Source organism: Streptopelia decaocto, assembly GCF_964273445.1.
Source record: "Streptopelia decaocto genome assembly, chromosome: 12".
NCBI classification, from domain to species: Eukaryota; Metazoa; Chordata; class Aves; order Columbiformes; family Columbidae; genus Streptopelia; species Streptopelia decaocto.
Genome location: NC_138667.1, coordinates 1,103,842 through 1,126,804, shown reverse-complemented (window position 1 = coordinate 1,126,804; position 22,963 = coordinate 1,103,842). Strand labels below are relative to the sequence as shown.

The window sequence follows — 22,963 nt, the reverse complement described above, 5'->3', positions numbered from 1 at the left end:
CGCCCAGCAGGGAGGTGGTGCAGGAACCTGGTGGGGGACTTGGGGCCATGGGGAGTGGTGCCAAGCGGGTCCCTTGACACTTGAGGGTGCGTCCCCTCCTGTCCCCATGTCCCCAGACCGGGCAGTGGCACAGGGGGCGCTGGTGTGTCCCTGGACCGGCTCCTGTCGCTTATCAGAGCCAACAGGTGCAGGGGGCATCTTGGACAAACCAGCTCTCCTTCCTGAACCAGAATGTGGAGGATAAATGTGTCTTTTCCAAAGGGAATTGGAGCAAAAATATGAAGAGTAGGAAGTTCCCACCTAATCAGGATTCTCAACAAAAGCCCCTAAAAAAAAAGCTGGTTTTCTTGTAGTTCGGGCAATCAAAGACTTGAGTCAAGCAAGCACTCGTTTTTCCTCCTAGAGGAGCAGTTGCACCTGGTCCTGGCTCTTATGTCCTGTGTTTCAAAGCCCTTAATTGAGCCATTTCCCAGTAGGTTTGAGTTGCCATAATTGCCATACTCAGAACTCTGATCCTTTTCCTCCTTCCCCAAAGTCACTGGTCACGCGGGAGCCCAGCCTGGGCTGATGGTTGGTAAACTGTTCGTTTTTATGCCCCCTCAGACAGGGCGTTTTCATCTTGAGTAGAAGCATTTTGCTTGCAATAATAGGTATAATTTGCAGATAATGTTCCTCACACCCGTTTTCAGCCCTTGCACAAAACAGACTCTCCCTCCTCTCTGCTCGCTCTGCTGTAGCTTCTCCCTTCCCTGTTGTGCTCCATGCTGGCAGCTGCACATCCATCTCATGCCGTGCGTGTTCCTCTTGGCTCTGTGCCACCCAGATGATCCTCAGGGTTAAATGCTGTGCCTCTCGTCGTGAAGGACAGTATGGCGAGTGCCCCAGCTGGATATGGAGTCTGTGTAGAACAGCTGCATCTTGGCTCCGTTTTACAGAGAGGTAAAATGAGATTTTTGAGGCGCAGGGCTCGCTCAGCTCTGTCCCAGCCTGGCCACGACCTGTTGCTGCTCTGTGTTCTCTGCACACAGCTGTGGCTCTGCCGGGACAGTATGTGGTGATTTGGCTCAAGAAATGTGTTAAAATAATCATTTTCTAAACTTCGAGACGTGATGCAAAAGCAGGGAAAACATTAGGGCTGGGGGTGGGAGGAGAGACTGGTGAAGCAATTGGTGAAGTAATTACTGCTTCTGAAAGAAGCTCTTGTCAAACCGCGACCTTCCCATCTTACGTGCTGTCAGCCAGCAATGCTCGTGGGGCCGTGACTTACGCCAGAGTCATCCTGCAGGGGAGCGGCGGCTCTTTGGAGGTGGCCCGAGCTCGAGGGCAGGGTGGCCGTGGCTCTCCGGTTACTGGCGTTGTCTGACCCCGGGCTGCAGCTGCCAAGCTTGCAGCGCATCCCAGGTCTGGGCTCCTAAACACCTCTTCAGGCTTTTTCTGGGCAGGGTCTGTGCACTGGTCTGGCCTCTCCGAAGCAGCTCAGCGTTCGGCAATGGGCAGCGAGACCTTGACAAAGGCACCAAACGCCGCGATTCTCCCTTCACCGTGAAGCCGGGGGTTAATCAGCTGAGGGAGCTTTGGCAATGTTTCTTATCTTTTAGCACCTCTTCCATTTTGGTGGTCTGTGCTAAAAATGAGAACAATCCTCCTTTTGTGCTTGGCAGACCGTCCTCCCCACACTGGGACCCTTGGACCCTCCAGTGGCAGTTACTGTCACAGCGGCCTCTGCCTGGGGTGTTCAGACACCTGGCTCCTTCAGCCCTCGCCAAACCCGTGTCTGCAGCGAGCCGCTTCCCTCCCAGCTCTACCCAAAATCCATTTTTAGGCCGGCTTTTTGCCACACAGCCCTCAATACCAAAGTTTCCTATAAGGGCTGGAAATGAGCGCGATGGTTCAGCGGGGTCCGGACGCAGCCCCGTGTCCCTCTTCCCTCGGCCACGCTGAGACTCGCGGTGCTGGAGCAAGGGCTGTGTTTCATCCGCCCTCTCATTTGACAGAGCTTTTGGGTTTTACGCCCTGCGGTGCGGCCAGATGGCCATCGGCCTGCGGGGTGATTTGTCTTAATCGTCTTTGGGAGCGGGGGACGCAGTGCGCGGGGTCAGGGAGCTGTGGGAGCCAGATGAATTCAGTTGCACCAGTTTGCCCTGCTCTGTGGAAACGTCCTCCAGGCCTTTTGTGCTTATTGCATGGAGAAGCACAGAAGTCCTTTCCCCTCCCCACCATTTCCCTCTCTTTTCTCCGTATCCACATGGTTCCCTGTTAGTTCAGGACATTTTCAAAAGCTTTCTTTAGTTTCATAAGCCCTTCACAGACCTCGAGACCCTTGGCTGTCCCATCTGCTGGTGCACTTGTCTGGTGGCCCGGCCCTCCCCAGCAATCTCCATTTCCCAAATTTGGCAGCTCACTGGTAGTTTGAGGCTTGAACTAAGGCTTGAGAACTCATCTCTCTCTGCTCTCTGCTTCTTGGTTTCTCCCTTTCTCTGTTGCTCTTAATTCCATAAAGTTTTTGGAAGAGTTCGTAGCAGTAGTGATCGTGGTGCTCCACTACCTGGCGCAGGAGTGTGCGGTGGGTGTGCAGAAGAGCTGAGCCTGACCTTGCGCTGCCACGGCCGATGCTCACACAGCTGGAGTCAGCAAGGTTGCCTGAGGCTGCACAGAGCTGATTCAGTCTTCTAACCCCTTTACCGATGCTCTGATATGCCATATCAGCGTAAAGTAAAGGAATTAATGGATTAAATAAAAATAATCTGCTAGGCAGAAATAGAACAGGATGAGACCAGCTCAGTAGCGCTAGAGATATGATGCTACTCGAAGGTCAGATAGGTATGTGTGTGTGTGCAGCAGCTGTAGTACAACTTATGTCTATCACCTTGGCTGATTTTATGTATTTCTGTGCTATATTACAGTGTGAATGCTGCATCTCAGTTGTACATGGAGTATCTTGGCCTGGAGCTGTTTCTTGTCTTTCCCTGGGGAGCGAGAGCCTCGCGATGGGGAAGAGCAGGAGGCAGGGCTGTGGGCTTTGCCCCTGCAACACGTTGAGACTGGATCTGGGGAGCAATTTCTTCCCCAAAGGGCTGTGGGGCATTGAACAGGCTGCCCAGGGCAGTGCTGGAGTCACCAGCCCTGGGGGTTGGACAGAGATGAGGTTCTCAGGACATGGGGCAGGGACAGGGCTGGGTTATGGTTGGGCTCAATGAGCCTGAGAGTCTCTTCCCACCAAAATGATTCTGTGAGAGGGGAAATCAAGCTTTTACAATGCTCATTAAAAGTTAAATTTAAGGATGGATACAGGCACTTTGAATATTTAATCAGATATTATTTCTGGATGTAACTACTGCAAATAAATCCCCGACCTTTCCTGATCCAGAGCTCAGCAATGAGTGGAAAAGCTGCTTCATCTCCCCGGAGGCTTATGCTGGGTCAGTTCCATTGGAGGGACCGAGCAGTGCGGCGGGTGCAGCCCGGCCCCGTGTCGCTGCGGGGACAGAGCCCGGCCCCGTGTCGCTGCGGGGACAGAGCCCGGCCCCGTGTCGCTGCGGGGACAGAGCCCGGCCCCGTGTCGCTGCGGGGACAGGGCCCGGCCCCGTGTCGCTGCGGGGACAGAGCCCGGCCCCGTGTCGCTGCGGGGACAGAGCCCGGCCCCGTGTCGCTGCAGGGACAGAGCCCGGCCCCATGTCGCTGCAGGGACAGAGCCCGGCCCCGTGTCGCTGCGGGGCTCTGTGGGGACAGGGCCCGGCTTGGCCGTGTCTCCTGCTCGAGCTCAAGTGTGCGAGGGACTGAGGGAAAACTGCTCATTTACGGAGTGGGTTGACACCCGAAGTGCGTGGCAGAGAGCCTGAAATGGTGATGGGTGTTGGACAACACCGTGCAGGGATGGTGAAAGATCAGGGTTCGGGCCAGTACTAAGCCAAGACTAATAAGGCCAGTTGAACCGGGTCTGCCCGTACAGAAGGGTTTCTACACTGTGGTTTCTTGCTTCTCAGATACCCTCATGCTTGTGTTTGTCAGCGATCGGTGGTGTGGTTGGCTGTGCCCCGTCGGTTGATGGCACATTGATGTTGTGCTGCACCTGTGCTTGGGGAGCGGTTGGGAGCGGTGCTGGGGAGCCCTCCCGGTGCCACGCCAAGGGCTCTGCAGCTCTGGATATTCACACATCCTACGGCACAGGCATCCTGCAACTCGTGTGCTTATGTTGGCTCAGCACCTCAGTGTGCTTGCCCAGAAAAATATAATAGAGCTGTTTGAGTGTTTCAGGTTCTCGTGCCATCCATCACACAAGAACCACCACCAGCAGAGAGCTCCAACCAGGCCAGTAGTCGGGACAGGGACTGCGCCACGCGAGCCACAGGCAGCCAGTGAGCTGGCAGCTGATCGGCACCGGCAGCGAAGCTGTGTTTAAATAAGTGATGCGAACAGAGGGAGTGGAAAGGAGTAAAACTGCACGTGCTTTGCTGTGAGGACACTGCCAGCCCCAGGCTCTGATCCCTTCCTGCTGTGCTCTTGATAAAATGCAGTTCTGTGCCTCTTGCAACACGGCATTCCCTCAAGTCTGTGCAGATGTGAAGTACTTTGCTTTTAAGCTAACGCTTTGCCTTTTCTACATTCTGGAATTCAACATCCTAAACCACACAGCCCTGCCATATGCAGCTGTGCTGATGGTCCCTGTCGGTCGCTGCTGGGAAAACCCTGCACCTTCTGTGTGGCGGCCAGGAGCGGAGCTGGTTGCTAGCTCCGGTGAAGCTCGGTCCCCCGGTGAAGCTCGGTCCCCCGGTGAAGCTCGGTCCCCCGGTGAAGCTCGGTCCCCCGGTGATGCTCGGTCCCCCGGTGATGCTCGGTCCCCCGGTGATGCTCGGTTCCCCGGTGATGCTCGGTCCCCCGGTGATGCTCGGTCCCCCGGTGATGCTCGGTCCCCCGGTGATGCTCGGTTCCCCGGTGATGCTCAGCCCCTGGCGATGCTCCTCCCGTCTCCGGGTCCGCGCTGCTGTGGGCCGGCGGCGGGGGCAGGCGCATCCCCCCAGCTCGAGGCCCGGCAGCAGAGGTTTGGCTCGGCGCGGGTGGCTGCGTGTCCTGCCTCTGTCCCTGCCCAGGGAACCCTTCTCTGTGCGGCTTCTGCCACGTGAAGGGTTTCCCAAACCTTTACGTAGGGAGGAGGTAATTGTCCTTAACAAATAGGTGTCTGCAGACGGTGTTTTCCGCACAGTGGTGGAAAGCTGACTAAGGGATGAATTCTTCCAGCAGATATTTGGATCTGTGTATTTGTAATTCCTTGAAATTAAATGTGAAAACCTGCAGTGGCACGAGTTAATTGAGTTTTACATTCCATTAACTCGAATGTTTTAGATCTTACTCTCAGGCAGAGTCAGCTGCCTTCGGGACATCCTAATTTGTGCCAAATAAATATTTAATTTGTGCTAATAAAAGAAGGGGCTGTACTTGAACTGTGCACATCTGCATAGAGCGAGGGTAAACGAGAGGTATGCGCAGTGTTTGTGAGACAGCGCTGTCTCGCCGGGGGCAGGAGTGTCTGCCTCCAGCATGGCGCCGGCACCGGGGGCTGGGGCTGGTGTGGGCTGGTGCCCCAGGGACAGGTCCCTCCTGCTGCCACAGGAGACGCTTCAGGCAGAGATTTGACCTAAAATTCATTCCCGTCTCCCAGTCCCTATTGCTCTTGCACCACCAGCTCTGTCCTCTTTGTGTTCTGTTTTTACCTCTACGCTTTCACCTTTCTTTTGATTTCTTATTTTCTTTCACAGTTGCTGCTCACAGTTGTTTCCTGCTTCTCTCTTCCACTCATTTCTTTAGTTCTCCTTTTCCCATCAGGGTCCCCACGCTGCCCCAGGCAAAGCCTGGGGGTCAGTCCCGTACCCCGGTACGGGTCGTGGAGATGGTCTCGAGATGAAGGCGTCTCTCCAGCACATTGACAGCTCGGAGAGCTGGAAGGATTTGTAGGAATTACCTGGGGCTCATCAAGCAAGCTGCCTCATGCGCCATTTTCAAGGATTTGTTGAGTCATATATGATTCCCCTTTCTTCCAAGCAACCTGTTGTCAAAGGCAAAGGTCTCCTTGGGTTACCTGGCCTTCATCCTAAATGAATGCTTTGACCAACTACAGACGTAAATCTCTGGCACAGCCCGGGCTCTGCGGCTCGGCAGGCGTGGGAGGTGCCTCTTCAGAGGGATGCGGGGGCTGAAATGACGGATTAGTGTTCTGTGCTGGCGCGGGGTGCACCTGGTACGAGCTACCGTGCTCGTGCCTTTCCGCCGGGATCACCTAATTCATCTCCTCCTCCGTGCTCCCCCCGGTCCGCGCAGCGTTGTGTGAGTGGCGGCGTGAGCGCTGTGCTCGGGGGGAAGCCATCCCTCTGCGCCGCCTTATCACCGCTCTCTCCTCTTCCCTTTCAGCTGCCCAGTTGGATAATATCGGCTTCAGCATTATCAAGAAATGCATACACGCTGTTGAAACAAGAGGTAGAGCAGCTCACCAGATGGTTGTGTTTTGGGGGACGGCCTCGCAGCTGTTGGTCGCAGAGCAATAGCTTACCTGCTCTTTTCATGAACAAAAATGATTCATTAACCCTCGAAGACCCACATCAGATAAACTCTGTAATAAGCTCAGGCCTTTGCCGAGACGTGTGTGCGCCCCGGGCCCGGGGTCGGCGGGTTCAGCAGACCCGGGGGCAGAGTTAGGAAATAATGCCCTGGACACGCGAAGGGGGAGGGGCCGGAGCTGGGCTGTCGGAGCATCCCCTCGGGCGCTGCCACTGCAAAGCAGTGTTGTCCCTCTTGTGCGGGACAACAGACACATCTGTGTTTCAGTCCTTGCCCTCAATCTCTTGCATAGCCTGTTTATATACAGACAGGCTATCTTGTTAGCATCTGCATGACATCAAAATCAAATTTTACCCTCTTCTATAATTTTATATGAAGTTGGTGAGAGGGTTTAATTATTCTCGCTATTAGAGGAGCCAAAGAAGTGAAAGAAATGTTAGTAGCTCTTTTGCCATTCTGCTAATAAGCTTTTTATTTTTCCTAGGGATCAATGAGCAAGGGCTCTACCGGATCGTTGGAGTAAACTCCAGAGTTCAAAAGCTGTTGAGTATATTAATGGGTGAGTATCTCCTCTGTTGTTGAAGGCAAGTAGATTGCGCTGCTTTGAAGTCTTGCCAGCCAAGAGCAGAGGCTCCCGTCGGGTCTCTAATCGTGGCGAATGTGCTCTTAGGGCCACGTGCTGGTAGAGGCCGGGAGGTCGCGGTCACCGCGGGCAGGTTGCTAAGGTAGGACTCGCGTAGGACATTGCTTCAAAAGGGCTTCTGGTGCAGCCACTGGTGTCCTGCTCACATGCGCTACAAATTTTGGCAGCCTTCCCAAATGCAAACTAAAATTTTCAAAGAAATCGCTGAAAGGTTTTGTTTTTAATCTCGTACCTGCCACGTTGTTCCAGGAATATTTGAAACGATTTTCTCTCGTGTGTTGCATGCTGCCTGTGGCTCGTCTCACCTTCCCCTGGGACCTTCTTGTGCCTGTTTTAACACGGTCTTGGCCAGACGTTTCAAGCACGCGTTTCCCTCCCACCCGAAGCATCGGGTCCCGCGGTTCTGGGGGATGGGGAGGAAAGGAGCCGTTGGGTCACCCCGCGGCAGAGCTCGGTGTTGCTGTCGTGGAGCTGCGTGGGCGCTGATCCGGGTGCAGCCGTCCTGCCGCTGCCCAGCAGCCCTCAGGAACCTCTGCCCGCCCCGAGGTGATCTGACAGCAAGAGAGAAGCTGCGGTGTTTGCTGCGAGTGCCGCTGTGCTCTGACCTGCTGTACCCATGGGCCGCGACTGCAACGTGCAGCAGCAGCGGCTCCGTTATGTTCCTGGGGCAGGTCTGGGACCACTGTGGTTGACTTCTGGAGCGGTTCCTCAGTGGTGGCATTGGGTTTCCATCACCCATAGCCCTATGTTGGGTCACACTTGTTGGTCTGTATTGGAGCATCCGTAGCCTGACTTCCAGCCCAGCTTCTGTGTCAGCTCTAGCCCGTGCTTGAGCCGAAAGGACATGCGGGCTGTTCCCTTTTTGGTCTTTTCCTGCCATCCCAGGCCTTGATCTCTCCAGCAGAGCCTCCCCTGCTCCCCGTGCCCTGTCCGTGCCCAGGCTGGTGCTGAGGTTGGCTGTGTGACCCAACCATTTCACCCCCTGAACCAGCAGGTGGAATTTCCATCCCCAGCTGCAGCCCTGTGGGAATCTGTCTGTCCAGGCACGCGTGAGACAGACGTTGGAAGAACCGTGTTGAGAACACGCACCCTTGGGCTGGAGCGGCAGCAGCTGCGCTTTGCCAGTCCCAGCTCATCCTTCTCAGACTTGGCAAACCCACGTACGAAATAGGTGTGATAATGAGGAAACAAATTCTTAATAATTTGTTAGCACCCTTGGGAATGTGTTTGCTACTCCTGTGGGGAAATGAGTGACATTTGTGGTCTTCTTCCCATTCCCTTTTCATCATTCCTTTGTGGTGTGACCTCCTTCTCCTTGCCTTCACAAGTTGCCAGTGCTCCTTTCTCTGTGTATCTCTCCTTGCAAAAGTTTTAATCTGTTGTGTTTCACTTTCAACATCCTTCCTTCTCCTCTTCCAACTCCCCGTTCTTTTCCCACCGTTAAGATGTTCACTGAGCAAAGCCCATGGTGGCTGTTAGAGTTGTCAGCATTAACCTGTGCAAAATTGATAATTCAGGAGTAATTAGGCAACAGAAGGGTAGGGCTCTAAATCAGAGGCTGACGCAAGGGGACCTCTCTGCACCAGCGTTGCGCTGGCATTTGGAAAGTTCGCTGCGGTCACAAGAGCTGGTGGCTGACTCTTTCTCTTTTATTAGCAGAAGTTTGGCACAGGTTCTGGGACATGTGAATATGTCCTGCTAGCCACCCGAGTCCCGCAGATAAGCCAGGGCTGTGTCATGGCACACGCATTTGGCACTGTTGTGCTAGGGCATCGGTTAAAGAGCATTGCTGCCTACCGATAGAAATAGGCTGGGAACCGGGTGCCCCGTGGTGCAGCGCACCTGAGGTGCCAGGTCCTGTGCCGGTGCTGTTTGTGCCAGTGGGCAGCACCTGGCGGGCTGGCAGAGCAGCAGACCCTGTTTTCTTGTCACGAGGGCGGCCTCGGGCTGTGTCAGTGCAGGTCGGGGTGCCGGGGCTGTGACAGATGGCAAACTTGCTGGGTTCGAGAGTTCTCCTGAGCTGGGAGGGACCCGGAGCTTTGGACGCCATCCAGGATCCGTTATCTCCTCCGCGACTGAAGCCACTCAGCTGTCGACCTCGTGTCTCATAATGCAGTGATATATTGTCGGTGGTTTTTCTTTATCCTGGCAATGTCTTTGTTAGTTGTCGGTGCTGGAAGCCCCGGTAGAGGCGAGTGCGTGCCGGGGGGCGCTTGGGCAGCCGGCGGGTGCTGGGGGCGGGACCCTTTGGGGATCTCCTGTGCCATCAGTCACTGGGATGTTTTGCAAACCCAGGACTTGGTATCTTTCTCCACCTCACAGGTGATTGAATCGTGTTTGATCCCAGCGTTCGGGCTGTCTGTGCAGTCAGTGTCAGAGGGAAACGTGACCATTGCCAAAACCCCTGTTGTGGGCTGTGCCGCCCTGTGGCAGCGGCACCGCTCTGCTCCAGCACTGGGGTTTGGATCCAGCCCTTGTGAACGCAGGAGCCAAACTGCACTTACAACTTCAGGCTGCCCTTATATTTAGAAATGAATGCGGGCAGCGCTGCTGACTCACATACAGTTTAAATGGCAAAAAGATCAAGTTTCCCTGAGCGGTGGCGGGTGTCGGTGACCCGGCTGGGAGCCCTTTGGCACGAGCGGGAGGTCGGCTCTGCATTGGCTGAGCATGGAGCAGCGGCCAGGCCGCGGCTGGTGCGGGGCTTGGGCTGGGCTGAACAGCCTGTCTTTGCCTAAGCCGGGCTGGGGCGGGGAGGGTGCCGGTGACCCCAGCTCGTGGGGGGCAGGTCACCCGTGGCAGAGCAAACTGCCTTTCCCAGAATTCACCTTCACGCGCCATCAAAATAAGGACAGAACCCAACAAATAAACAAAGTTTTATCAGTCAGAGCTCCCATCCAGTGCTGATCGTGGAAGCGCGTGTGCCCAGGACGGCGGTGGAGCCGGCAGATCCGCCGCCGGAGCTCAGCGCTGAGATGAGCGGGGGGTCACAGCGTCTGATCTGCAACGTGAGCTGCAAGGGCTGGGCAGTGGGGTCTCCTGCACCCCTTGCTGCTGGGACTCGCGCCCTGGGGCTGTTCTGGAGATCTCTGGAGCCCGGGCACGGGTGAGAGTTTGGGCTGGGTGGTGGGGCGGTGCCCGGGCAGTTCCCTCGCCGTGGAGAAATGAGTGAGGAATTGAAACCAGCTGGGGCCACAGCTTCCCCCATCCTCAGGAAGGAGATGGAGAGGTTCCTTGGAGGGGGTTTGGCGGTGGCCGTGCGGGACGGGCCGTGCGGCTGCCTGGGGGACCGACCCGGCATCACACACGGGTGTCCTGCTGCGGTGGTCACAGCTGTGAGTTTGGGGGTGTCCGATCAGCCCGGTGTCCCCCGCGGTGCTGTGCCATGGCCAGCCCTGCCCCGTGACCCCTGTCCTGGCACCCGGCTCTGCGGGGTCCCCGTCCCCTCCGCTGCTGCTGCTCTGTGCCTCCAGGAACAAAACAACACAGCAGAACTATTTTTTGGGGAATGGATTCCTCCCACCCCGGAATTTCTATGTAGATCTTTTTTAAAAGCACGTTCTGATTTCTTCTGGATTTAGATTGGGAGCGCTACAGCTCCCTTTTCTTTCCTCAAATATCCACCGTATGAGGCTGGAAGTGATCATCCCTTTTGGTCTCACAGCCCAGGAGAGCCGGGAATCGCTGTCCTGTGTGGCATTTGTGACCACGCAGAACGCGCCAGCGGGACAGGGGGTGATGTGCTGGCAGCCGGCGCTGCCACGGGCGAGCAAAGTGCCTTCTCCAGGTCTGCGGGAACAAAAAGCTTGGGGAAGTTAATTTTCCACTCCGTTTTCCCTCACCCTTTCACTTCAGCCTTTTCCATATGTGCTAGGAGACATCAGACTGGTAGTTTGCAGCCATAAGCACCTTGCGGGTCAGCAGTGAGTTTGGCCCGTGGGTGCTTTCCCGCGCCCCGTTTCCCGGTTGCAGCGGTTCCTGTGGGATCGTGTCCCGTGGGAGGTGGGCTCGGCGCTGGCTGTGCCATCGCTGCCCGGGACACACGGGCCGCGTCTGCGCTCGCCCAGCTGACCTTCTGCAGGCTCGGAAATGTGAAGGGCAAGGGGAACCGATGATCAGCTCCGGGCCTTTTCATGGGACCGACTGTAGAACTTTGCCTAGTGCTCCGGGAATCTGCACGAGCTTTTCAAAAGGCATCCAGTCTTGAGCTGTTTGTTCAACTTCAGTGAAGGCCTTGCCATTAAAAAGGTTTGGGTTTAGAAAGTTGGGGTTTTTTTTGGTTTTTATTTATATTTGAGGGGGAGGTTCACTATGCCGAGCTTATCTTTAATCTATTAAAGTTGCCTCCTTAAAAAGGTAGTGCAGTGGGAAGTTGCCTTGGCATTGCTGAGGAAGGATGGTGTTCATTCTGTGATTACTGAGAGTGGTTGTTGTGTGAAAATGTCTTAAGCGTTTACTTTTTCAAGTGCTCCTCTTAATGTTTCTCTTTTTTTTTAATTAAACCCTTTGCCCTTGGGGAAAGCCTCGCTGTTACTCAGTGCATTATTTTAATTAGTTTTAAAATTACCCTCCGCTTACCTATTGCTTTAAAATTCACCAGCGCATTATACATGTCTGTGAGAAGACAAACACCCGCTGAGCTGAGTTGGTGGGACCAGATGGCGGCGGCAGCTGGATCTGGCGTCAGGCTTGGCCGCGGCAGCAGCGGGCGCTCCGCGCCGGCTCCGGCTCCGCGGGGCCGCTCGGCTCTGCCGCGGCGCTGACCGGACCCGCGGCGCTGACCGGACCCGCGGCGCTGACCGGACCCGCGGCGCTGACCGGACCCGCGGCGCTGACCGGACCCGCGGCGCTGACCGGACCTGCGGCGCTGATCGGACCCGCGGCACGGCCCGCGGAGCTGGGAGCAGCATCCGCGTGGCGCTTCCAGGTCCTGCTCGGTGCCACCGAAGCCCTTTAGCTCCGTTTGTGCTGTGGAGCGGCTGAGGGATGCCAGGCAGAGTTAGCAAAGAGCGTTCATGAAACAGCATCCAAACAGGAGAGAAACAAGGCGCTTATGTCTGCAAACGGGGCCCGTTTGTGCCCATCGTCTCCCTCCTCCAGCCGCCACCCACGCGGTTCTGCCCACGCGGTTCTTCTGGCACCTGCCCCGAGCAGCCGCCGGCGTTAGCCTTGGTGTGGGTGCCTCGGTGCGGCGCGTGAGGTATCCATGGCCAGGCCACTTAGTGCCCATCCGATGGCGGCTTTTGAGTCGACGGGCTGAAATGGCAGCAAAGATGAAAGACAACAAATAGATGTCGCGTGCGTTGGTGTCTGCCGGGGCGGGGGGGCAGGCGGCAGCGGGCACCGAGGAGCCCCCGCGGCAGCGGGTCCCAGGGGTGGGGGTGCCCGAGAGGGGACGGGTCGCTGCTTCCCGAGGCTGTTTTATTGTCAAAGCGTTTCACAGAAATCACTGAAATAGCACCTTATTGATCTGGGTACGGAACTTTGTGCAAACAAGCCTGGCTCGCGGGCTGGCGTTGGTGCTTTGCAGGGAGCAGCAGAGCCCGGTTTGCAGGCGGATGGTTCAGATCCGCCTTGGGAAGGAACGAGCTGATCGTCCGGAGCCTCCTATTTACATCATCCGGAACAGCTGTGCCGTTTTTTTCATTTCTTTAAAGGAGTTTTTAAAAGGAAAGATAGGAGGGGAAAAAATGCAGAAAGGAAGGGAAGGCCCCAGAGGAGATGGAGAAAACTATGCTGCGGTAGTCAACAACAGAAACAGAGGTGCTTCGCTCCAACATTTGAAAATCAAACCGGGGTACTCGGGAGGCCCTGTGGCTCCAGATGCTCCCATTGCGCAGAGCTGGAAACCAGAGGGTTGGAGAGCAGCTCCGCGGTTCGGTGCCGTGACCCCCCGGGCAGAGCTGCGTGCGGGGTACGGGCTGGCGGCGCCGGGTGCCGAACCCCGCGGCACGAGCACCGAGAGCGCGGGCGGCTGCGTTTCCCCAGGCGCGCTGGCGCCGCGGCTGTGCGGTGCCGGGCTGGCAGCGCGGTGCCGGGCAGAGGTGCTGAGCTGGTCCTGGCCAGCTGCTCCGCTGCGCGGCTGCTGCTGCCGATGGTTGGGAAGGGCTGGCTGAGCCCGCGTGCAGCACCGCGCTGGTGGGACCTCGCTGCCCTGGGGTGGCAGTTTGGCCAGTGTTCCAGGAGCCATCCTGCTGCCCGGCTCCGGGAGAGCGTCCTGTGGCCTCAGGATGCTCCGACCCGCGAAGTAACAGGAGCTTTCCCGTCCCAGCGTCAGGCTGGAGGACGGTGCTCGGTGGCACGTTCACAGAGCGGTGAGCTGAGCGAGGGTCCCCGTGCCAGGCGCTGCACCCTCGCAGCAGGTTGGGCCATCTCCAGGGCCTCTTCCACACCTTGGGTGGCAGAACAAGCCACCTCCTGTCCCCCCGCACAGCTGGGGAGGACTCCTGCCTCTGCCACCCCCCGTCCTGCTCCACAGACCGAGCCGCCGCTGCTGCCGGCGCTCCTGCTCACTCTGCTGGGTCCTGGGGGTCTCCGTTCGTTTGGGTCCGTGTGGTGGCTGTGCCCTGTCTGAACACCACTGTGTCCTGCACCCTGTGTAATGTCACGCTTTGATGTCACGCAAACTGCCCGTCTCATTGCTCGTGATTAATGTTTTTCTTTTTCTTGTCCTGTGCGAGTGTGGCCCGTCTCGTGTAACGAGCTGCTTCCCTGCACAAGTGTCGGTTGGGATCGGCTTGTGGCACCGGGCTGGGGAACAGCAAATAGAATGAGGTGTGACCGTCTTCCCGCACAGCTGAACTGGCGAGCTGGTGTGAGCTGGTATGATCTTCGCTTGCCTTCACTTTTTTCTTTTCTGTCTTTTTCCTTAGATCCCAAAACAGCCACAGAAACAGAGACAGAGATCTGTGCAGAGTGGGAGATAAAGACCATTACTAGTGCACTGAAAACCTACCTGAGGTAAGGGAGAAAAGCCTCGTCTGTTGTGGGGCTTCGGGGTGCACTGGGGGCTGGTCTGGGGGGGTCTGGGGCGTTACCGCCTGCTATCGCAGATCCTTAACAACAGCACTTCGATAAACTGAGAACAAACTGCTCTTCAAGAATTTATTCTGGCTTCTCCCTTGACCCCCCAGCGTGTTTGAGTGGGGCTCAGGGAATACAATCAGCTCTCTGAAAGATGCTGATCGTACAAAGATGATTTTAAAAGCTCGTTCTTGGGTACCCTGCCGTGATTTAAGCTCTTCCTTAAGCTTTTCACCACGGGCCTCCGCCTAACGAGCGTGTAGCAGAGGTGAGCTGGGCTCCTCCAGGGGCCGTGGCTGCAGTACTTTTCCAGAACCGGGTGCTGAGCTTTATCGTACTGATAATTTCTGGGTGCAAGTTAATGCGTTATCATCGTGGGTTATCTTCCCAGCGGGCTGCTTTGCTGGCAGCAGCCAGCATCTCGTTATCCACAACATGCTCCTACCTGTCGCGGCTGCAGCTTCTTGCTCGCTGTTGCTGTTCTGCGCGTTGGGTTTTATTTGAGAGAGAGGGAGAGAAGCTAAATCCAATTAGGGTGATAAGTGTAATTAGCTTGGTGGATCCCAGCCTAGAAAATCACAAAACACTACATAATTTTGCATGATTGGCACCCTTTGCTCCAGACTTTGAACTGTTTGCAGAACGTCAGCAGCTCCAAGATATCCCATGGAAGGGATGTGGAACTGGGAGGAGGGAATTGGGAGTTTAATGGGAACGGTTGTTAAAGTTTTATAAGTAGGCTTGTTTCTCTTTTAAATTTATTTTTAAACTTCCTTGGAAATCATGAGCTCACTAAAGTACCGAAACTCCGTGTTACTGAAGGAATTCTAAAATTGAAAATGAATTTAGTGTGGGGCAGAAAAGGGAGAAAGAATAAATCGAAGGTGCTTCAATAGATCCTGTTCCTTCTGATGCGGGGAATTAATTAGAGTTGCTATTGCTTAATTCTGTGCTTTTAAAAATGGAGCTGAACTTATGGTGAGGGCAAAGCTTTATTGCTGTGGATTGTGTTACTCAGATGCCGGTTGTGCGTGTTACCTTTTCATCTTCCAGAATGCTCCCGGGGCCGCTCATGATGTACCAGTTTCAAAGGAGCTTCATCAAAGCAGCAAGTGAGTTTGTTGATGTTTAGGGCACCGGTCTGAACGGGGAGTGTGATTTGGGAGCAACTGAGCGCAACCTCTGCCCCGCTGCTTCCCGCCAACCTCCTTCTCTCTCAAGTCCCAGAAAGCAGAACGCGAGCGGGAGGCGAGGGGCGCGTTGTGCTCTGGACTCGTGGATGAAAGGGAAGCGCAGGCGGCGCGGGGCGAGCTCGGGGCTGGGGCCGGCGCTGCTGCCGCCCCTGCTCTCTCGGGTTTTGACGTCCCCTGCCCCAGCAGGGCGGCCGTTGTTCAAACACCGCCTGCGCTGTCCGCTGTGAGCGGCTGCGGCTCAGGTGTCTGTGCCGCGGTCCTTTGGCTGCCCTGGCAGGTTTGCTCTGCGGGGGCACCCGCGGCTGGACCAGGGAGCCCTGTGGTCTGTGGCCACATCAGTGGTGGCTTCTCAAGTGGCTCCTGATGAGGCTGTTGGGTCATGTCACTTGGGGACCCGACCAGCCTGTCAAAGAGCAGACGCTGAGCATGTCCAGTGCTTGGGGACCCTTCGGATGGGAACGGGCTGATGCTTCCCCTTGCTGAAGTCAGAGAGACGCTGTCACAGCTGTGTCTTTGCACGGCTGGTGCCTGCTCCCAGCTCACTGCTTCAGCCCCTTGGGTTCTTCCCTTTGGAAGCAGCAGGTTGGAGCTGGTGGCAGCAGAAGGGCTGCGGGGGTCTGCGCAGTGTGCGGGGGTGGCTTGGGGCAGGGAGCGGGAGCCTGGGGTCCCGGGGGTGTCTGTTGGTGTTAGTGTTCAAGCCTGCATGTCTCTTCCTATAATACCCCCCCGATGCAGAAATAAATAATCTCTTATTTCCACTGCAGAACTGGAGAATCAGGAGTCGAGGGTGTCAGAGATCCACAGCCTCGTCCATCGGCTCCCGGAGAAAAACAGGCAGATGCTGCACTTGCTCATGAACCACTTGGCAAAGTACGTTTGTGACTGATATGTTTTTCTCTCCTTTTTCCACTTCCTCTGAAAGTTAATAGTGGTAGAAAAGTTTCCCTGTGTGTGTGCAGTGTTGAGTCATATCTGGCTGGCAAATAACTGGAAACCTGGGTGAGAGTGAAACGAGGGCTGGCAGACGGAGCGGGGCAGGAGGGACGGGGACCCTGTCCCCGCTGTCCCCTGTCCCCGCTGTCCCCTGTCCCCGCTGTCCCCTGTCCCCGCTGTCCCCCGCCCCAGCCCCGAGGCAGCAGGAGGGTCCCAGTCGCTGCTGGGAACATGGCCCAGCTTTTAATGGCGTGGTAATGGGGTTTGCCTGCCCGGAAGGCAGAGCGGAGCTTAAGCTCCTCACTGGGTTTCAGATCAAGCCTGGTATTAAAGGCCTAAAAGCTATTTCTTGGCTACAATGGAAGACGATTCTCAGGCATATTTTCTGCCTTTATGCAATGATTAATCAGTACTTCTTGGTCACCTTGAAACTTTTCAAGGGCAAAGGAATAGAATTTTTTTGCTTTTAGTGATAGAGCTGACCTATAATTTCCCATCTTCTTCCTGCTCCTGCAGGTTCCCATGGAAACCTTTGATTAGTGTTTAAGAAATGGAAGCGTGGTGGGTGCTGTGGCGGGCTGGGGCTGCGGGGTCGCACCTGCCCGCGCTGTTCAGCCGGTGCCGCCTGAGCAGGAGGGGTCAGGCAGATCGGAAACCTGGGGAATGGGTTAAATCGGCAGAAGCGTTTGGCAGAAGGGCTGGGAGGACTTGAAGTTATCTGTTTAAGAGAGAAAATAACAAGTGATACTTGAAATAGGCTTAAAAATGACTCCAGATGCTTTCTTATGGCAAGGGTCTGTATCTGTTCCGTGGACTCCCTGTCAAGGCTGTTAAAAAAACAGAGAGCTGGTTTAGATCTCGGTTTCAAGACCTTCTGTGTTTACAGGCTCAAGCCAAGGGCCAGGCGGTTCCAGGTACTCCTATCGGCCAAATATGTGCAAAGAATCTCATAACTGCTTAAGTGCTTTTCATTTATAGGAAAACCCGGTGGTGTTTGAGTGAGAGACGTGGAGAGGGGAGGCGGATAATACAATGGGTTTCATGCTGCTTTAGTAGGGAAGGAAGTAAAACAAAACACAAACAATGAGCATAGTGGTGTGTGCTATATTGGGAAGAGAAACAGCTCATAGTGGTTATTTAATAGGGAAAAAATTATCTCGGAGAAAGGCAGGAAGCTGAGGAGCGAGCGCCTGCCCTGCTGAGCCGCCGGCCCCGCGCTGTTGGGGATCCCGGCCGCGGGGTCCGGGGCTCCGGCATCCCCGGTGGGTCCTGCAGCCCCGGCAGCTCTGCCGCTCCAGCCGGCGCCGCGGCTCGGCCAGGGGGGCCTGTGCCGGTCCCTTCCAGCCAAACTGTTCTATGGTTCTATGACCACAAAGCTGGGTTGAAGACTTGGTGGTGCAGCAGAGCTCTCCATCTGCAGCAGATGTGTGCAGGGAGGGAGGAGGAGCAGAAGGGCCGGGCTGGGCTGTGCGGGGGCTGCCCCGTCGCTGCGGGGGGAGCCGGGGCCCGGGTACCCGTCCCCAGACCAAAGGGCCCTTGTGGCGCTGCAGCGCGGCGCTCCTCGCAGGGCATTGCCTCCTCTGCCTGGTTTTTAAGTTACATATAAATAATCGAGATTTGCATTTTTATCAGATGAGCTAAAAGCTTTTTCTCACAGTTTTACTGTGGAAATCTCTTATGCTCAAAGCAGAAAAGAGAGAATGAGAGTCTGTCCCACGTTGTCTTGTATCTCTGGTTCTTTTGGTTCGTGTTTGTTCTTGCCTACTGAGAAGGGACTCAGGGCTCCTGGTGTGGTGTGGGGCTGAGGTTAATGACAGCAAAACTGGCAGTTAGCACAAATACCAGCGGGGTAAGTGCCTGGCAGGGCTGGGCAGTGCCCTCCGTGCAGCCGGGGGAGGTGCCGTGGGTGTCCGTGGGGCGGGGGTTCCCCACAATCCGCCGTGGGGCCAGAGGGGCTCCTGGGCATGTCCCTGCGTGGGGGGCCAGGGGCGGGGGGAGCACAGACGGCGGGGACAGGCGCGGGCAGGGCGGAGGGAGGGGAGCCTATAAATAGACATTGGATTTGATTTCTGCCCCTCGCTGTATCTCTGAGCTCATTTGTGCTGCCTCCTATCTCGTGTTCAGGCGTCCAGGCAATTATCCGCTGTGAAATACCGAGTGTGAGCAATCCCGTCCGCTCCCTTCATCGGGAGCGTGATGCTGCGAATTTCCTCCTCTGCAGACCCCAGTTCCAGTGAAACTCGCTATTACGATATTATTCTTTGACCCATGAGTAGGTGCAACCTTTAATTTCCCTTCTTGGGACATGTTCACGTTGTCAGGAGTCCTGTGATAAACCCAGTCGTGATGTACTGTTCCGGAAAGAGGAGATCTCTTTGTTCGGGTGTTTTTCCCAGCGGATCTCTGCAGGAAAGCCTGAGCACCCCGGTCCGGGCTGTCCCCTAGCGCCGTGCCTGCACCGGCTGCTCCGGCAGGCGCGGCTGAGGGTGCTGCGGCTCAGGTTGGGGAGGCTCTGGATGGTCTTCAAAACCGCCTGGTTTCTTCTGTCTCAGGCCAGGACATCCCGTGTCTTTTGAAGAAGTGCAAGGCAAACCCAGCACGGGTCTCCTGTTTCTCGTGGCTGCTCAGTTACCAGAGTTACTGTCACTTGGTCCTTTGGACCCTCGGAGCTTTTGGTGTTTGCGGGGGTGGCTCAGGACAGTGCTTCTCACCCCCCGCTTTAAAATTCAGACTCTTTCTCCAAAGCTCCCCGCAGAGCTGACGCCAGGAGACGTGGCGCTTGCCGTGTGGCACTGGCCCTCGCCCCGGGGGCTCCCTCTCCCCTGGTCCCTTCTCCAGCATCAGTTTTGAGCAGCCTGTGCCCACCCTTCCCGCGCCCATCGGGCTGGAGCTCCGCGCGGCTCGGGGCTCCCACGCTGTCTCCAGGGCTTGCTTGCTCTTTATCCCGGGAGTTTTTCCCCGCTGTGTCTAGCCGGGAAGGGAGGAAAGCGATCCCTGCCGGTGCTGTCCCGCAGCACGTCACCTAGCAACGTGCTGCTCGCCTGCTTCTGGTGGTTTAGCTGCAGGTATCTCCTTCTGGCCCAGCACCTATCTCCAGGAGTGCCTATGCCGTAATTTCCAATGCTTTGTTATCAATAGAATGTGCCGGCTCTGATTAAACCCATGTCTTTTTTTCCCTGCCAAACGAGTTAAAGCGGTTGGGAGCGGAGCAGGGTGCGCGGTGCTGCGGCGCTGCCCCGCGGTGCTGCTGGGAGCGGGGCTGCTTGCGGAAAATCACCATTTTTCTTAGTGGAGCTGCAATATCCTCCCTGTCTTTTCTTGTCTTTTAATGTGCTTTCTCATTAAGTAGTAAATAATTTATAGGTGTAGAGCAGGAGGATTTTGCTCTGATTATCTTTCAGGCATTCAGGAATTATTTTTTTGCATGGTCATAATTTGACATCTGAGCCTTGCTTTGTTCTTGCAGCAGCGGGATCCAGGTTCTCTCATGCAGATGGTGCTGTGTGGGGCTCCTGAGCCCTCCCACGGCTCCGCATTGCATCCTGTGTCACGCTGCATCTCTCGCTGCATCTCTCGCTGCATCTCTCGCTGCATCTCTCGCTGCATCTCTCGCTGCATTGCTGCTGCTGCTCCATGCATCTCTGGCTGCATCCCCCGGCCCGAGGTGGAGCAGGGCTGCCCCTGCCTGTGCGTCCACTCCTCTCCTGGCAAAAGGTCAAAACAATTAAGGAGGCTGCAGAAGAAAAGTGCGTAGGTGTATTTAGCAGAATTAATAATCTTTAATCGTTCACAGCTGCGGCCTGGCCAGCAGCGACTAGTTCCCTTTGGTTTTGCTGCCGTGGTGTTTTCTAGTTTACGTGTTTTAACCAACATGATGGTGATTGCTATCTCTAGCACAAATTGTTTTCCACTTATCGGCACAGATGGTTTCCATGGGGTCTGCAGGGCGGCTGCTATTGGCCGCAGCCCAGAGATGCGGCGAACCCCGCTGTGTTACAGCCATCGGTGGGAGCGGGCAGGGGCGCCCGCGCAGGAGGCGCTGGGGGGGCGCTCTGCAGCACAGGGCTTGTTGGCAAAGGAGAAGGAGGAAAAAACCCTCCAGGTCTTCTGCCTAAAAATACAACCCGGTGCTTGTTTTCCTCCACGTGGGGCAGCCTGGGTCGCGCTGCCTGCCATGGTCCCGCAGCGGCGCGGCGCTGGCCCTGCCGTCTGCAGCGCTGGCCGTGGCACCCTTGGCGCTGGCCCTGCCGTCTGCAGTGCTGGCCGTGGCACCGTTGGTGCTGGCCCTGCCGTCTACAGTGCTGGCCGTGGCACCCTTGGTGCTGGCCCTGCCGTCTGCAGTGCTGGCCGTGGCACCGTTGGTGCTGGCCCTGCCGTCTACAGTGCTGGCCGTGGCACCCTTGGCGCTGGCCCTGCCGTCTGCAGTGCTGGCCGTGGCACCCTTGGCGCTGGCCCTGCCGTCTACAGTGCTGGCCGTGGCACCCTTGGTGCTGGCCCTGCCGTCTGCAGCGCTGGCCATGGCACCCTTGGCGCTGGCCCTGCCGTCTGCAGTGCTGGCCGTGGCACCCTTGGCGCTGGCCCTGCCGTCTGCAGCGCTGGCCGTGGCACCCTTGGCGCTGGCCCTGCCGTCTGCAGTGCTGGCCGTGGCACCCTTGGCGCTGGCTCTGCCGTCTGTGGTGCTCGGCGGCTTCTTCAGGAGCCCCAGCGAGGCACCTGCGCAGGACCAGGGGCGGCTGCTTCCCCAGAAATGTGCTTTTCCTCGGGTTGTTTTCCCCGAAGGTGCAGCCGGTGAGGAGGCTGACGCCTCTTGGCACAGCAGGTCTGATTTCATCCCCGTGGCAGCTGTTTATGCTGCTGTCTGGTAACTATTCATTTGCTTGATTTATGTATTACTTCCAGTAAGTCATTCTTGTCCAGGACGTTCTGGAAATTTCCACTAGCCGCTGAGGCCTCTGAGATGCACTTCTCTTGTGCTCCTCGCCTGATTTGGCTGCCAAAAGCAAATAGTGAGCGAGCTCCCCTGACCTCCTCGGCCACGCCGCCATCCCCCCGCGCTGCCTGGGAAACGATGGGGCTTTAGCCTGGCGCCTGTTTCTGATCCCTTTGGGTGAATCCCCAGCGGTTCGAGTGACCCAGAGGACCTGGGTGCTCTGGTGGCAGCAGAAGATTCATCACGCAGGAGGTGACTCCTCGTGGGCACGTTCTGCCTCGCGGGAGCTGCAGAATCCCTCCCGGGGCTCGTCTGTCCCAGGTCTGGCTCCTGCCAGACATTTTTTTCCCCCCTCTTTCCTTTTTTCCCTTTTCCTCGTCCCGTTTTGTTTCTGTGCTTTGTGTCTTGGTTTGGAGCATCAAGTTTGGAGCTGGTGAGCGCCGGAGCCTGCGGGTCCGTCGCGTGCTGGTGTGCTGGAGCTGCGTGTCTGGGTGCATGCGCTGCCTGCACGGACCCTGCGTGGGCAGGGAAAGGGCTGACCCAGCATCCAGAGGAGGGGAGAGGGAAAGTTTAGACTGACCAAGCTAAAACCAAAACAAAAGCATCCTTGCTTTTGAAAATACAATTCTAAGCAACTATTTTAAATCATCCTGTTCCCAGCTGGAACCAACGTCCTCCGAGTCTCCCTCCTCTGTCCAGCGGGCTCTGTGCAAACTCCGGGTATTCTCGGCAGCGCATGGGAGATTGCTCTGCAGATTAGTGTGAAATCTTCGCGTGCCCATCTTGCCTGGCTAATTTAATTAGGGCGTTTAACTGGAACCACCTGTGGCTCTGTGGCAAGACAAAGGCTGCAGGGGTTCGCAGTCCTGTGGCAGAGCCTCCGGCCGGGCTCCCGCACCCGGCGTCACTGAAATCTGCACGTGTTTGCCGTAACGTCTGCCTTGTTTTCTTAGTTTTTGCATTAGGCTCCTGAAGATGACTTTACCTTTAGCATGATTTGTTAGGGGGTGTTTTTTTCAACCAGGGAGGTTTGCAGGGAGGAAGGAGCCTGCCCTGTGCCTCCCCGCGGGGATCCCCCATGGTGCGGGTTCACATCCCGCAAGGGCAGCGCTGGAGCGCGGTCAGTGGGTGCTTGGGCCTCCCCGGCTGCTGCAGGCGGTCTTTTGGATGGTCTTGATTTGTTTGCAAACGGCCCGCATCCATTTTTCTTCTGCTACCACCAAATAATCCACCGGATTATTGACAATGTACCAGTAGCTCAGCTCCTTCCTCCGTCTCGAGTCGGGAGCGCATTACAGCAGCAGCACAGCCAGTGCGGTCCGGAGCTGCGTTTGCAATTAGCAGCAGCGGTAACGATGACGCTGGGAATGCATTTGTTTGCTTTCCCGGTGTTTTCTCCGCTCACGGTTTGCAGTGAGGGGGATCTTTCCTCACCCCAAGCCCGTGCGGGCGCAGCAGCTCCGGTGCGATGGAGCGGGTCCTTATGGAGCAGTTGTGCTCCAGAGGTGCCAAAGCCCCGTGGGACAGGGGCAGCTCCTGGGGTGTGCTGTGTTGGAGGGGCTGGGGACGCTCCAGAGCAGGGAGCGTGGCGGGGATGGGGTGTTGATGGGGTGTGCGGCTCCTGGGGACACACACAGTGTTGATGGGGTGTGCAGCTCCTGGGGACACAGTGTTGATGGGGTGTGCGGCTCC

The 22,963-nt window shown here is 56.5% G+C and overlaps 1 protein-coding gene across 4 annotated transcripts in view; it reads left to right on the top strand.

Annotated features, from left to right (window-relative positions):
• ARHGAP26 (Rho GTPase activating protein 26) overlaps positions 1-22,963 on the top strand; it is a 135,612-nt gene that overhangs the window by 55,309 nt on the left and 57,340 nt on the right. For all 4 annotated transcript variants that reach the window (XM_082063261.1, XM_082063262.1, XM_082063260.1 and 1 more), the window contains exons 13-17: positions 6,403-6,468; positions 7,034-7,108; positions 14,065-14,152; positions 15,269-15,327; positions 16,173-16,278. In XM_082063261.1, coding sequence (XP_081919387.1) covers positions 6,403-6,468; positions 7,034-7,108; positions 14,065-14,152; positions 15,269-15,327; positions 16,173-16,278 — 394 coding nt within the window. The remainder of the gene's footprint in view (positions 1-6,402; positions 6,469-7,033; positions 7,109-14,064; positions 14,153-15,268; positions 15,328-16,172; positions 16,279-22,963) is intronic.